This window comes from Diabrotica virgifera, chromosome 8 (genome assembly GCF_917563875.1).
Source record: "Diabrotica virgifera virgifera chromosome 8, PGI_DIABVI_V3a".
NCBI classification, from domain to species: Eukaryota; Metazoa; Arthropoda; class Insecta; order Coleoptera; family Chrysomelidae; genus Diabrotica; species Diabrotica virgifera.
The window spans coordinates 163504631-163521778 of NC_065450.1; the positions used below are offsets into that span (position 1 = coordinate 163504631).

Genomic DNA, 17148 nt, shown 5'->3' on the forward strand with positions numbered 1-17148 from the left:
AGACATGATCAGAATAATCAGCCGAGAGATCTATTTAGAAAAATACGCTACTTAACAAAAGACTTTAAAGCCAGAACTTGGGCCATTGAAGACAACACTGGAACTCTGATAACAAACAGAGAAGATATAGCAGAGACATGGAGATCGTATCGCAGGGACCTATATAAAGATGATCAACGCCAAGAACCTGTTAACCAAATCTCTGACGAGGTGGAAGAAGAACCTGATATACTTGAAAATGAAGTAAGACTCGCGATCAGTAAACTCAAATATAATAAAGCACCAGGTCCAGATATGATAACAGCCGAAATGCTCAAAGCCACAGAACAAACTGGCGTAAAATTACTTCATCTACTCTGTAACCAAATATGGCATTCTAAACAATGGCCTGAAGACTGGACAAAATCTACAATAACGACAATTCATAAAAAAGACAACACTGGAACTCTGAGAACAAACAGAGAAGATATAGCAGAGACATGGAGATCGTATTGCAGGGACCTATATAAAGATGATCAACGCCAAGAACCTGTTAACCAAATCTCTGACGAGGTGGAAGAAGAACCTGATATACTTGAAAATGAAGTAAGACTCGCGATCAGTAAGCTCAAATATAATAAAGCACCAGGTCCAGATATGATAACAGCCGAAATGCTCAAAGCCACAGAAGAAACTGGCGTAAAATTACTTCATTTACTCTGTAACCAAATATGGCATTCTAAACAATGGCCTGAAGACTGGACAAAATCTACAATAACGACAATTCATAAAAAAGGCAGCTTCCATAAATGCGACAATTATAGAACTATTTCTCTTATATCACATGCCAGTAAAATAATGCTACATATAATCAATGAGAGACTAAAAACATTCCTTCAAAGAGAAATTCCACAAGAGCAAACTGGATTTACCAAAGGTAGAGGTACTCGAGAACACCGGTTGAATATAAGATAGATAATCGAAAAATCTAGGGAATTCAATATTCCACTGTACATATGCTTTATAGATTATCGTAAGGCGTTCGACAGGGTCAGGTGGAGACACTTATGGCGAATACTAAAAGAAGTAGGCGTACCCCAACACCTTATTTCGCTTATAACTGAACTATACGAACACACTACTGGATCAGTTAAAGTGCTTGACACACTTTCAAACGAATTTCATCCAGAACGGGGTGTCAGACAGGGATGTATACTATCTCCGCAATTATTCAATATATATGAAGAGCATATTATGAGAAGAGCACTTGAAGGATGGGAAAAAGTCATCTAAATAAATGGTCATAAAATAAACAACCTACGTTTCGCAGATGACACAGCCCTTCTTGCAAATAGTCAAGCAGAGCTGATTGATCTTATACGACTGGTTGAAAAAGAAAGTCAAATATTTGGTCTGCAATTAAACATATCAAAGACAAAGATCATGATAGTGGATAGACTACATAACAATCATCCACACATAACCACAATTGATCGATTTGAGGTTGTGAGCTCATACTTATATCTGGGATCATTAATCACAAACACAGGGTCACTACAGGAAGTAATAAAACGTAGATGTGATCTAACAAAAGTCGCCACAGCAAAAATGACCACAATATGGAAGGACTGTCAAATTTCAAGAGCGTTAAAGATGAGGTTGATCAACTGCTTAATATTCCCAATACTGACCTACGGATGTGAATCTTGGACCCTGAGAAATTCGGAAAGAAGAAAGATAGACGCCACTGAAATGTTCTGTTGGAGACGAATGTTACGAATTCCTTGGACCAACCATAGAGCAAATAATTCAATTTTAAGAGAGCTAAAAGTTAGCCAACGACTCTCCAGTAAAGTCCATCTCCAACAATTAAAATACGTTGGACATGTTATGAGAGCAAACACAGAAAACATGGAAAGGCTCATTATACAAGGAAAGGTGGAAGGCCGAAGATCACGAGGAAGATCCCCAACAAGATGGATCGATCAAATTACAGGAATATGCAAAAGACCTATGCGTGAGTTAAAAGAAATGACCAGAGACAGAGATCTTTGGAGACGGATAATACACGACATCACGTCGACCACTACCCTCCCTCCGGGGTGTCAGGATTGAAGAGAGAGAGATATCGTTTTATTTTATTTTATTTTTCAACACTAGCGAAATTTTTGACAAGCATTGACTTTGAAATTTTTTTACTTTGACATTTATCAAATCCGTACGACACTGCAATTGTAGAGTATTACACAATGGTATTACAATATAAAAATTAGGTGTAAACTATTCAGTGATCGTAACTGTACACTAAACCAAAAGCGTCTATTTTTTTTTTTTGTAAATCAAGAATTTTATTTTAGTAGGTACATGTTTTGTGTTTACCTTTAACATAGCAATAAAATACACATTTACCTCAGAGGGCCATTTAGTACGATTTATATTTATTTTAAAATTAATTTAACGAATATGCATGATTACGGAACTATCATAATTACAACAAAAATTTATAAATTTTAGTTCAATAGGTATAACAAATTATTCTAAAAAAAATTGAAAAATATTCAGTCAAATATACAATATAAATTGAGGAAAACAATTACTATCTTTCCACAATGATTAAAAATTACCAAAAATCATTAATAAATTATAATTTCAAGCCATCAGTTCAAATTCTTCCGAAATTATATCGGTATAAAGTATCATCTGTAATAGAACTTTTTGTCGTATGTTTGAAATTAAATAAACAAAATTCGTATTATATTTAAAGCATTCACTGTGTATAATTAAATTCTGGAAATCGAACTGACAGCTAGATGTGATTGTAAAAACCCAAAAACATTTAAGTATGTATAAATTTTTAACTAAAATTTTTACATGTACAAGTTATATTCAGACTATAAAGACTTCATTCGAAACACAAATTAGTTAGCATTTAGCATGACAGACGGAAGTTAGCAAGGGGTCCAGACAAATAATCCCCACAAATTATCCCGGACAAAAAATCCCCACAAATTATCCCTGGACAAAAAATCCCCGGACAAAAAATCTCCACAAAAAATCCCAGACAAATAATTCCCACACATTTTTTGGACAAAATATCCCCACAAAAAATCCCCAAGAAATATTTGCTGCCGAATACTTCTCTAAAAGTTTTACCGTGAATGCAATCGACGCAAATGTTTTTCAGCCTTAAAATCTTCTACAGTCGAACCCGCTTATTATAGTACCGGCTATAGGAATATCCCGGTTTATGGAATATAAATTCGAGGTCCCGAAACGTTTCCATTTACTCCTAAATAAATTTATCCGTTTATTGGAATACGTATTCATAAAACAATACCGCTTATTAGAATAATATTTTTCAGATCGACGAATAAATTTTTACCGACAATTTCGAATTTCCTAAAAATTCAAATTACCTATGTCTTGTACTATGGTTTCTCGCCAAGGGCTTCGAAGGCCTGTAGTGCTGTTTTATTTATATTATTTGGGTTTGTCAGATAGGTAATAAATATTTTATTGCGTTGTTATGACTACCAATTCAATCGTTTACCGACAAATCCAGTCGTAAAATAATTTCCTTTGTCTAGAAACTATACATATTGCCACCCAGTTGCATGTCATAAAATTTTTAAGAAACAGTTCGGCCATCCTAATCGCTTGTAATGTTATAAAACGTTTTCGGGATGGCCAAACCATAGTAAATTTTTCTAATTTATATAATTCAGAGGAACAAAAGTGACTAGTATTTTATGTAACAAAAAAACAAGCTACAATTACCGATTATTTTTCAAGACTAAATAAGTAATTTTCTTATTAAGTATATTATGTATTTTAATACGAAAATATTTACATAATCTATTATTGCATTCATTTCATATTAATTACTGTATGCATTCACATAATATAATGTAATTTGGTTTTTTAATAAATACGTTACACTATATTGATATAAAAAGACCTAAAACCATATACATATACATAATATTAACATAGTATGTACTATTATTACGTATATTCGGTAGGTACACTTATTACGGCTAGCCACCAATGACCGACAAACTTGGAAGGCAATAGTAAACTCGACAAAGACTCTCGAAGAGTTATAACGCCATTGATGATGATGATAATGACTAAATATTTTTGACGTTAAATTTACAAAAAGGAACAGGTTTTTTGCATTACGCATCAAGATTATCGTTTTCATGACAAGCAGTTATCATCACGAATAGACAATGTTTTGAACAGAGTTATTCAAAGCAGAGTAAGCAAAAGATTTAAACGAATAATTATAATATGACTCCCACAACCAAAAAACTCACAATTCGAATTCGCAATTTGATAATCGAAATTACAATTGAGGGGGCCAGACGTGAAAGGGTTTAAGTGCAGTTTTTATAGTTCTGAGATAATCAGCTTCAAAGTTGTTTGAGTTTTATAAATTCTAGGAGTAAAAAAACTAAAATATGTCTAGTGTACAATGTACTATAAAATGATAAAAATATAAGGGTATATTATTACTCTTACTATATCCTTCCTTTTTTTCAATTATTAAAAAAATGTACTTGGATCGGTACATGGTGTTGATAAATGTTACTGGTAAAACGGTTCAAGTGCAGATGTTAACTACATATTGCTAATCATTTTTGTCCCAGCTGTTACCCACAGTGTAACTACAACTGGAACGTTGCATAATACTTAATTAGTCTTCCACAAATCTAATATTTATTTACTTGAAACTAATCCTGTATTAACATGTGTTTACACATGCATCATCATCATCATTGGCTCGACAGCCCTTTCTGGGTCTTGGCCTGTTCCAGGATTCTTCTCCACTCTGATCTGTTTCGTGCTTTTTTTCTCCAGTTTTTTATTTTTAAGGTTTTTTTATCATTTTCTATTTGTTCTAAATATCTCAGCTTCGGTCTTCCTCTTGTTCTTTTTCCTTTACACATTACAGAATACTAAAAATAGTTTTGTGGTAAAATAGTTCAAGCGCACTTAAACCCGTTTATTAATATTTGTTTTTACAGAATACTAAAAATCGTTTTGTGGTAAAACGGTTCAAGCGCACGGTTAAACCTGTTTACTACCAAAGCAAACTGCAATTGTTTTCAGTGAACTAAATGTAATGGCGAAAGATAGCAACTGTAGGCGAAATATGCTTAAATCGTTTTACAACCAAGTTCTAATACCATTTAAGTATGCGAATCTGTACTTAGAGTGAAATTTTAAAACCCTTAAATTTTAAACCCTTTTACTTCTAACCCCGATCAATTCATGCTCAATTTTAATTGCTAATCATTATTTTCGTGCCGAAAAGAGGTTTCATGGCGATTGGGAAATTCACGGGAAAACTTTTAGCGAACTATTCGGCAGCAAATATTTCGTGAAGATGTTTTGACCGGGATATTTTGTCCAAAAAAATTTGTGGGGATTATTTGTCCGGGATTTTTGTGGGGATTTTATGTCCGGGGATTATTTGTCGGGGATTATTTGTAGGGATTATGTGTGGGGATTTTTTGTGGGGATTTTTTGTATGAGGATTTTTGTCCAGGGATAATTTGTGGGGATTTTTTGTCCGGGATTATTTGTCCGGGGATTATTTGTCCTAGCTTCGCTGGCAAACTGGAACAATTCGGTAAGCAACCCATGATATTTGATTCTTTAAGACGGATACTCACCAAAACAGGTAAGGCTATTCAGAACGGTAAGGCTACACCAACAGATTGCACGAGTTTATACCTCGTCCGTTCCCAAGATAAGCTCGAGGTCACACTGATCACAGGGTGTGTCGTGTCGTCGTAGCAACGACTAGGGGTCGACAAGACAAGAATTCTTGTCTTGATAACAATTTCTTGTATTGTCTTGTCTTGAAAAAAATCAAGAAAATTTAAAAAATCTTGTCTTGGCGTTTTCTTGACATCTTATATCTTGTCTTGACTCAAGAAATTTCAACATCTTGAAATTTCTTGATTACCCGGCCTGGTGATTCCCCGGCGACTTTTTATTTCGTTGCTTGTCAACACGGCCTCCACTGCCACTGGCTCCCGATCCCGGGGAGTACCCGATCTGCAGTTGTTTCCTGACGAACGCAAAGTTCTGTAGTATCTTTTATTTTTATTTTACATTTTTGTAAATGGTTTTGGCAAAAAAGTGTCCAATACATTAAAATATGTTATGTTATGTTAAAATATGTTACCTTTTTCACAAATAAACTCATTTTAGAGTTTTCAATATTAGTCAAGATATCTCAAGATTTCTTGTTTTCTTGACAAGAAATCTTGGTATTGACATAAAATTTCTTGTCTTGTCTTGAGATCTAAAATTACTTCTTGTCTTGATCTTGTCTTGAAATCAAGACAAGATCTTGAAATTTTCAAGAACTTGGCGACCCCTAGCAACGACACGTCACACCCACCAACCACGTATCTCTCGAATTTAGCTTGGGAACGAACGTAGTATACTGTAATATATACGATACCCTCGTGAATAACCGTCTGAAAAAAACAATTAGAAAAATTATTGAACAACTTTTGGTTTTTACAGGCAGTGGGCTATTAGGAATATCTATACAATTATCAACATATCAAAGCCACTGAAATAAATAATAAAATAATTTATGGGCGTACCCAGTTAATATTAAATTTGTTGCAATAAATAATAATACAAGGCAATTGTTTCGTATTGTTATTAAAAACTAGTTAGAATTAGATTTTTCAAGATATACATAATAAATTAATACGCAGAGAAAATGAAAGTTTATATACAAATCTTAAAACAATAAAATGATAAATTTTCAAAATCATTTAAACAAAATATATTACGAGGGTCGTTTTTTTTCAACCTCCGTTTGTCCATAAAAAATTCCCGTGAAGCGTTTCGCCATTGCGGTGCGCAGTGGGCGACAGCGCATCTCCCCCGCTACACTCTACATTAATCCCGACTTCCAGGCATCAGTCTGTACTGTGCTACACACGAAACAACATGGCCGCTACAATTAGTTCTCCCGCCAAGTGTGAATTACGCGCTGTCATTCGCTTTCATTTGACACACACACTTGACACATCAAGGATGTGTCAAATGAAACTTGTGGAAATTCCATTGCCAACGATGTTAAAGTGAAGCGACGGTTGTTTCTCACCGCTTCATCAACACGTTGAACAAGCTCATCTGTAACGACAGAATTGCGACCTTGACCCCATTCGTGATGCACATTATTTCGTCCTTCTTTGAATTTTCGGCACCGTTCACGCACAACTCCATCACTCATAAACCCTTCTCCGTACACTTGACACATCCTTCGATGAATTGCAGCTGCACTGTTGCCTTCTGCCTGCAAAAAGCGAATGACAGCGCGTAATTCACACTTGGCGGGAGAACTAATTGTCGCGGCCATGTTGTTTCGTGTGTAGCACAGTACAGACTGATGCCTGGAAGTCGGGATTAATGTAGAGTGTAGCGGGGGAGATGCGCTGTCGCCCACTGCACACCGCAATGGCGAAACGCTTCACGGGAATTTTTTATGGACAAACGGAGGTTGAAAAAAAAACGACCCTCGTATATTAAGGGAAGGTTGTTCGAACGCTAATCAAGAAGTTGATTATAATTAAGTCCCCTAAACAACCATCAAATAACAACACCCCTCATTCGTATGTCAATCAGTTGATTGTAATCAATTATGTTAATTATCATTATGATAATTAACATAATTGATTGATTAATTAATTATTAATTAACATAACAATTATTAACATAATTTATTAATAAATATCATAATTGTAATCAATTATGTTTTCAGCAACCCAAACAAAGTTGACATTGACAGTTGGTGACAGTAATTAAATATTTGATAATGATCAGTTGATTCCATTTTTGATTAGCGTTCGAACAGCCGTCCCCAAAATATTTTAACGGTAAGATTATAATTAAGATTACAGGATAGTCTTATTTCCTATTACCAATAATGTCAAGAATAAAGAATAGGAAAAGTTGGATTAAATAATGTCAGTTTTTTAAATCAAAATGAACCAACGTTATGGAATTCTACAGCGCCAGAGCATAAGAACAGGAACGATACATACGTTATAAGTTTAAAAAAGAAGCGAGTTAAATGGTTAAATCAAACACTACACAGACGGACCTATACAGACTGTCACGGACCATGGGAAGAGCTCTGTCTGCGGTGCGTTGCCGTCCATGGTCTTCGGCTGTGGGAAGGAGGTATAAGACGCTGGGAAGATCGATGTTGCCAACTGGAAAATTCAAGCAAGGGGCAAGGCAGAATGCCGCAGAAATCTTGAGAAGGTTGAGACTCTTTAAGGGCCGTAGCATCATGATCATGATTAAATTGATTAAACTTTTTTCTTCCTAATTTTTTTGTTTTCTATTAATTTTTAGTTATTGAACTTTGGCCCATTATTTAATTATAAGGCGCTTTAATAGAGCTATAAGTTGCTATATTATTAAAAGCTCCGCATCTCGGAGTAAAAACGCAATGACAAAGAGTATATTATTTCGATGTTATATAAATCTGTCTCATAGTCTCCACATATGTAGTACCTATTTTAAATACTTTACTACTACATTGAAACAATGTTCCTTGAAAATCGTAATAAAATACTTTCTGCACAATTTCCCTTGTGACTGACTGACAACAAAGATGCAATAGAAAATATCTACAATGGTTTTGTTCAGGTATGACTGAAGTTAAACAGAAATTCCTCACATAAAGTATGTGATTTTATTGTCATGTAACTTGTTTTATGTTTTTGATCATAAATAAGTTAACTGTGGTAATGACATTCATTTGTTTTTTATAACTCCTTGACCTTGGAATTTTAGTACCATTATAACAACTCAAGCAATAAAAAATGCAGAAGAATGTGATATTACTGAAACAAGTATTTGGTTTGTTTGCTAAGCTGTTTTTAATAATTTGCTGCAGAAAACAAAATAATGATTTGTTTGGATAAATCCAGAAAGGATAACACATTGACTGATGCAACACAATGATTAGATAATTTGACGAAACAAACTTACAATGAAGCCAAAAACTTCTAATATACAGGGTGGGGCATTAGTGTAACAATGTCCAATTACTCGTTTCTCGTAAGAGATACGAAAAAAAGTTATTTAGGTAAAAGTTGGAGCACAGATAGGACCATAATTTAAAAATATTTTCAAATATATAGGGGCGTGCGTATTGACAGGGTGACACAAACTTGATTTTTTAAATGGAACACCCTCTATATTTTCACATTTTTGGATTCTCCTCAACGTTTCCTTTCTTAAAATATAAGGATTTGTAATATTATACGAGGTAGTTTAAAAGATAAATTAATTTCGTAGCAACCTTTACACCCTGTAGAATTGTAGTGATTTGACATCAAATTTTTATTTTATGTTTAAATGATTTTTAATATAAGTAGTCTACTATTGTTAAACATTAACAGTATAGCCAAATGTGTAATTTTAGTATACAGGGTTGGTCGAAACTCGGAATGAGTATTTTTTGAGTTTTTTAAATGGAAAATGGTTTTTTTTCTATTTAAGTATTGTAATGAGATAATATTTTATGGTACTTTTTTATTTTTTAAGCATTCCCTATACATAAGTGCTTTAATTTGTAAGTTATTCGTGATTCTTTAAGCCAAACATTAATTGCAAAAAAAATTAGGTGAAATTTTATTAGGTGGCCGTAATAATTATGCAATCAAAAATAATTTTTCGAAAAAAAATTAATAATCATCTAGCCTGATCCTTAATTTATTAATATTGGACGAGATATCCAAATAAATTCGTAGTTAAGATTGTTGGTGCGCAAAATAATAATAAAAACATACAATATTCTACCTAGTCGGCTATGACACTAAATTTACTTAAATTTACATTATACCTACTATTTTTATAGTTCCAGTTGCTTTGTTACCATTACTAATATGAATTTTTCTGATGAGAAACTGATTAATAAGATTTTTGTGCTAGAACAAAAATGTGCTACTATACTAGCAATAAGAATTTTTTATCAGAAATTCCCTGATAGACGACAACCAAGAAGAGAAACATTTGGAAATATACTAGAACGGTTTCAACGGACTGGATACTTAGATTATGATAAATCTGATAAAACAAAAAACTATTGTAAATGAAGAAAACAGGAATTAAATGTAATCCTTAGTGTCACTGAGGATCTGCATATTAGTACAACCGTTCTTACAATCTAAGTATCTAGTCTGTTGAGACAGTTTTATTATACTTTCAAAGTTTCTCTTCTTGGTTGTCATCTATCAGCGAATTGCTGATGATAAATTTTTATTGCAAGTAGCTCATTTTTGTTATACTCTCCTAACACAAAGCCATTTTAATCAGTTCCTTATTAGAAAAATTAATATTAGTAATGGTAACAAATCAACTGAAACTATATAAATAGTAGGTATAATGTCAAATGTTTAACCAAATTTTGTGTCATGGCTAACTAGGAAGAATTTTGTATGTTTGATTAATATTTTAAGCACCAACAAGAGGGCCAAGTAACAGCTATTTATAGAGGAAGTATATTTAAGGCAATCATGAGAATGATGGTACTGACAATATTGAGGTTGAATGTTTTAAAAGTTTTTGTCTCTTTTAATAGTTAAAGTACATTAGAATTATCCAAAAATTAAGCCATTTAGTGATAAAAATGCAATGTGCTTAATGTTAAATATTTAAATTAGTTACATTGGCTATGTAAAATATTTATATGTACAGTTACGACCATTGAATAGTTTACAGGATTACGTATCTAGGAGCCGATTTTTTTAAATGTTACCTCGTTTAAACGCACCTTTTACGTCAAAGTGGCGTTACCAGTGGTGTTGGTGTCAAAATAATATACAGTGGAACCTCGATTATCCGTCTTTCCATTAACCGTCACCTCTGTTAACCGTCAGGGTACATTCATATGTTGTATTGACTACATAAGCAAAAATTTTAATGTAAAAAAATTTAAAAAAAAGTTAATTTGATTTGTGTGATGAGGACACAAACGGCTATCCATTGCTGACAGATAAAGAAATCGTTGAAATGGCAACAAAGGCGGACCAAACAGATTCAGAAGCCGACACCAACTTGGAATTTGACTGTAGACATGTTGATAAACCTATTGTAACTGACAAAGATTTGCGTAAATAATCTAGAGAGAGAAACTGCATCGCACATGCAATAATTCATCGAGTAGTATTCTCAACAAGAAGCTTGTTGAGAATGATCTTATGCCGATTAAGAAATTCAGCTGTCGCAAAATGTGAAGCAACAGTAAAAAAACAAAGATTTTAGAATATTTTACATTGATTCGGTTGTACGAACACAAATCCCTCTTATATTGTCAAACAAACCATACAAATGAAATTTGAGAGTTGTACTATGAATTTTTAATGTTCTGTTAACCTTCTTTTATCCGTCCTACCCTTGGTCCGGTGTCCTGACGGATAATCGAGGTTCTACTGTAAATATATTTTATAAAATTTAACAAAAATACCAAGGTCCATTAGTTGTCGAGGCATTAAGCTAAATAAAAAAAATTAACAAAATGGAAAGCATACAAAGAAGATTTTTGGGGGAGTTTGATATCATTTTATTTTATTTTTCAACACGCGAAATTTTTGACAAGTATTGATTTTTTGACTTTGACATTCATCAGATCCGTACGACACTGCAATTTTACAGTATTACAATATAAAAATTAAGGTGTAAACTATTCAGTGATCGTAACTGTACCTATATAAGTAAATATAATATTTATAAATGAAGTACATATTATTATAAATAACATTATTATGATTGACCCAGATTCAGCTAATAATTTCCCAATTGTATAAGCAAAGGAAGTGATCCAATTTCTTCTAAAATAAAAGTCTTATCAGACCTTTTGCTCATTATCATAGACTAGAGTTCATAGGAAACAAATAAATCAGACAATGAACAAACTAGGAATTTCAAAAAGTTAATCTGTCTAGACTCTAGACTATTGTGAACCATTAAGAAACAATAAAATTGATACTAACTAGAGACAAAAATTCCATATTGAATATTAACAGTAAGTATGTATGTAGAAATAAGGGAGATGGGAGATTTTAATTTACAAATATACATGTTACCAATTACAAGAGTGGAAATATGAGGAAGGAGATCAAGAAACAAGGACAGTATCAAGAGTTGAAAATTCAAATGTCATTAAAATATTGAAAAATCAAAACAATGTTATAAGACAGTAATTATTGCTACAATAAAGGAAGGTCCCACATTCTTTGACAGGAAAGCGTCCTTCATTTTAATGTTTGAGAGAGAGATTAACTCAAGACTGGACTTAATAAAATAAGTTACTGTAAAAGAATTACAATGATGAATGGACCAGAGATATTGAATTATGCACTAGAGTTTCTATAGCAGATTATATTAATGGCAAATGGAAGTTTGGTAGAGTTATGAAAATATTGGGTCTTTTACATTATAGTTGAAGCTGCTTATTAGAATACCGGTTATAGGAATATCCCAGTTTAAGGAATAGAAATTTGAGGTCCTGAAACATTTTTACTAGCCACCAACGATCGGTTATGAGAATATCCCAGTTAGGTATAGAAATACTTTTGCTTGGCACGAAGGCTATTTCAATAAGCAGGTTCGACTATATTTGGTTGAATTCGTTGATATAAGAACTTGAAGAAGGCACATTAATCAATTAAAAGTAATAGGAGAAAATAACCATATTTTTGTCTACACCTTTAGTACCGTTAGTAAAGACAAATATTCAGATCTCCAATGTACCTGATACAATTAATAATAAAATAAATTCACTTTCCAATACAAATAAATTGCCTAGATCAAATGAGAGTACAAAATCATCTATGAGGTCCCAGGTTCTTCATCTGTATTAAGTTATTTCTGTTACCAAAGTTACACCTACAGCTCCTGGAACGAACCATGGCCGGTAACAAAAATACTGTTGTCGGTCATACACCCACCTAATCTTAACGCAGACAGGATTTCTCTCACCAGCCATGGTTCAGTACAGGAGCTGTATTTTACATAGATCTTCAAGAATATACAAAACCATTTTCAAAATGAATTTGTAAAGAAATTCATTGTCAAGGGAGGAAATGTTGCATTTGTGTAAGTTTGTATTAAAAGTGGGAAGAGAAAAAAGAAGAAAACTGCATGACAGGATACAAGTTACAAGGTTAAGATTTGTAAGTTTACAATCTACATTACAAATGCAGTACACAACAGCTTTCTATAACTTATTATTGACGAAAAGATTGAACATAATAGATGACAATCCCTCATTTTTAAAATAGAAGGATAATTCAAATTAGCAAACAGGGCTGTAATGCTTGTTTGTAATTGGTCCAACCCCACAGGCACATTTACTCCATTAAATTATAAAATTTTGACACTATTGACATTTATGAAATTTTGACACTACTTAATGGCATTTACTAAAAATCATAGATTAATTAAGATATATCATCAATTTTTTGTATTGTCTGTGATATTCCTTTAGTTTTTAAATTGTTAGTCTGCATTTTTATATAAAAAAAACAGTTGTTTTTAGAACTCTAACTATGTATTAGTATAGGTAATATAATATTTATGGAATATGGATACTGCCGAAGGCCAACATGATCAACCAAAAAAGAAGATGAATCTGGATATTTTTCTAGTGACATTATTGGATGTAACTCTGTCTTTTGAGTTTACTCCGCCTATTTGCAAAAATGAACCATAGTAGATAACAAATTTCTGATTTCTAATGGAATATCCATTAGGGCCTTTTTATGGTGCCTATCCCTTATGGATGTTGTAGACTGTAGACTAACATGTATATTTTGAATTTGTTGACGGTTGCCCTAAAAAGCCTGGTAGTGGTCGAGTTAAACCATTTTGTAGGTTATGAAGTTGTGTGCTCCTAATCGATATGGAACCCTAAGAATAGATTAAGAAACTAATGAATAGCCAAACTGATACTGATAAGAAGACAAAAAAATTAAGAAAACAGGGGGACAATATCATTTAAATTTTCATCATTTTTTGTAAACATACTCAATAAATTTTTGAATCTTTGAATCTATAAACAATATACAATAAATAATCATTGTGAATTCGAGACATATCCAGGCAGATGGATTGCTAAATGAAGGATATAATAATGCAGTTAAGGTAAGACTCTACTAACCAAAGACTGGATTGAGTGTTGCAAATGTGGTATACTACTGTATACTTGACATATTATATGCCTCATAATCAATGAACTGTCAATAGGGCTTTTCATCGATTTCCATTTGTTTTGAGCTTCTGTCATGTGTCACATAATATTAATATATCTACGTCATATGTCTTTGGTTTGTATCATTGGTAATACCAATAACATACGACATAGATATATTAATATTCAAATTCATGTGACAAATGACAGGAGCTCGAAACAAATGACTGTGAATGAAAAGCCCTATACGGATGGAATAGGCACGAAGAAAATTAATGCGGCCACAATACAAGAGAGAGGTCCTAGAGAGAGACAGAGAATGTGCTGGAAAATTTGACAGGCCGTGTAATTTCATTTGCCTATATCAACTTAAATCGGGGAAATAGACCTCATATTTTTTTAACTTTATTAACTTAACTTAATTTTTAAATACTGCCTATCAGCCCTGATACCAAGTTAAAAAAATATGAGGTCCATTTGCCCGATTTAAGTTGATATACCTAGGCAACTGAAATTAGGCCTAAGTCTGACGTCACAAATGTCACAAAATTGGGAGGAGCTTATATTGACTCCAAAAAATTTTGTTTGTAACGTTAAATGATCATAAGTAATTTTTCATTTATGCGCTTTGTGTGGCAAAATAGGACTTCATTTAGGTATTTCTTAATGTTGTTCTGAAGCTATTTTCTTGTGGCATTTTTATATTCAATTGCATTTAATGGGAAATAAGCCACAATTTTACCAAAAAAAAATTATTTTATTAACGTTTCGAAGCCCAAATCCGGTTTCGTTGTCAAAATACAAAATACTACTATTTAAAATACAAAATATCAAAATACAAAATAAGTAGTATTTTGTATTTTGACAACGAAACCCGATTTGGGCTTCGAAACGTTAATAAAATCATTTTTTTGTGGCTAAAATTGTGGCTTATTTCCCATTAAAAGCAATTGAATTTAGGTATTTCATTAAAGAAACGTATTAATTAAAAAAATTTTATTCGTTTTTGCTCAGGTGGTTTTTATTCCTTAGTGGTTGAAAATAAACATAACCTCAAAACTGTTTACGTTCTAATCATTGCATTAAATTAACTCGCCTGGGCAAAAACGAATAAAAATCTCTTAATTGACATGTTTCTTTAACTAAATACCTAAATGAAAAGTCTTATTTTGTCACACAAACCACATAAACAATAAAATAAAAATTCCTTATGAGTGTTTAACATTATAAACAAAACTGTTTGGAGTCAAATACAAGCTCCTCCCAATTTTGTGACATCAAGACTTATTATGTCCATTTTCCAGCACATTCTCTGTCTCTCTCTAGGACCTCTCTCTTGTATGTTGGTGGCAATCTCGCTTCACTATTTGAATGGGACAGGGCCATTCCATCCGTATTGACAGTTCATTGCTCATAATACACTCAATATATGTTTATAAATATCTTTAAACGCAGCCAAGGTGTTAAGGACCAGCTGGAAGACGACTTTAGTGTAAGAGTACGAAATTGAAAACCCAAGGTAAATTATAGAATGCTGATCCTAGAACAGGCCAAGACTCATTCCCAACTGTTTTGTAGAGCCAATGATGATGATAGATTAAGACCAAAGAATATATATTCTCCTAGAACAGGTTGAATGGAACAGATGGTTATGTTTATTTGTCCTTTGAAAATACTGTGGTCATTGTCAGACCGCATGCATGAACTCAGTTGTGCACAAAATCCTATGCTGAAACGTTACAGGGCAGTACCCTTCTAGAAGGTCTATATTCTTGTTAAGACTATGATTTAAGGGGTTGTTATATGTTCGCTGTAGCTTACATTAGCAAGTGAACTTAAATATTTTGCAGTATGGCAAGGTTCATAAAGCATTTAAATAAATCATTATAATAAAAAATAGTAACAATAGTCTTAAGAGCATAATAATTTTCTCTGCCTACTAACAATAAGTGGTCAATTTTGTACAAAACAAATAAATTATAAATAAAGATCCTCAAACGCATTACCTGACGTCACAAGTCATTGTCCTCGGCACAAAGAGTCACTGCACCCTATAACATGGACTGCATAGATGAGTGCAGTTTTTTTTCTAAAATTCACCGTGCGTCCATACTAGATTCGGATTGGGATCCGTGATCTGATGAACTACTACTCGAAACCGTTTCGGAAGTTTTAATTTTTGGTTTATATTCTGTAATTACAACCGTAACACTGTTTACTGTAACCTCCCTTGTTTGGGCACTGCTCCTATCGATGTTTTTCAACCTGGGCGGATGGCGACGTTTTTTCATGGATTTCTTGTCTTTTTTCTCCTTTTTCTGGTTACTCGTTGCTGGCAAGAATTGGCTGGCTACCTGTTGGGCCACTAATTGAGGGTTGATTCTAGGTTTTCGTGTTGAAGTTCCTTTCCTAACATCACACATTAAACATTTGAATGCTTCGGCTGTGTTTCTAAAAGTACACACACTGCAATCCCAGAAATTATCTTCTAAAACTTTAGCAGAACGTTTGGCCCTTCGTATAGGGCTTTTTTTATTATCCATTTCAACGTAAATTGCACTAAAAACTTAATATTTTTATAAAAACTGACAACTGCTTGCTTGGAATGGCGCCATGTTTACTCGCTGTCGTTTCAGAAGCGGTGTTGCCGGTTATAAAGTTATATTATAACAATATATCCAATATTAATTTCTAGTTAATCTGTGGACAAAAAAATGTATTAGAAAAAAAAATGTATGTATGAAAAACCTGAAAAAAAAAACAAAATGTATGTATAAAAAACCTGCGCTTTAATGACATTAAGTAACATATTATACAATACAAAAGAAGGTATATGTGGGAGAAATAAATTAAAATACTTATCTAATTTATAGATTTTTAAAGTAATAAAAAATTAAGAAGTAAAATAATTAAAAAACAGCTAAAAA

At 32.9% G+C, this 17148-nt stretch overlaps 1 protein-coding gene across 1 annotated transcript; it reads right to left on the bottom strand.

Moving 5' to 3' along the window:
- Positions 1 to 7605: 7605 nt before the first annotated feature.
- LOC114333717 (YY1-associated factor 2) lies at positions 7606 to 16844 on the bottom strand. Its single transcript, XM_050659723.1, has one exon. The coding sequence runs from the start codon at positions 16762 to 16764 to the stop codon at positions 16318 to 16320; it is 447 nt and encodes a 148-aa protein (XP_050515680.1). The 5' UTR covers positions 16765 to 16844; the 3' UTR covers positions 7606 to 16317.
- Between the last annotated feature and the right edge of the window lie 304 nt (positions 16845 to 17148).

What these genes read in the sequence shown, in the direction of transcription:
- LOC114333717 (XM_050659723.1), bottom strand. Translation starts at nt 16,764, where the DNA reads ATGGATAATAAAAAAAGCCCTATACGAAGGGCCAAACGTTCTGCTAAA.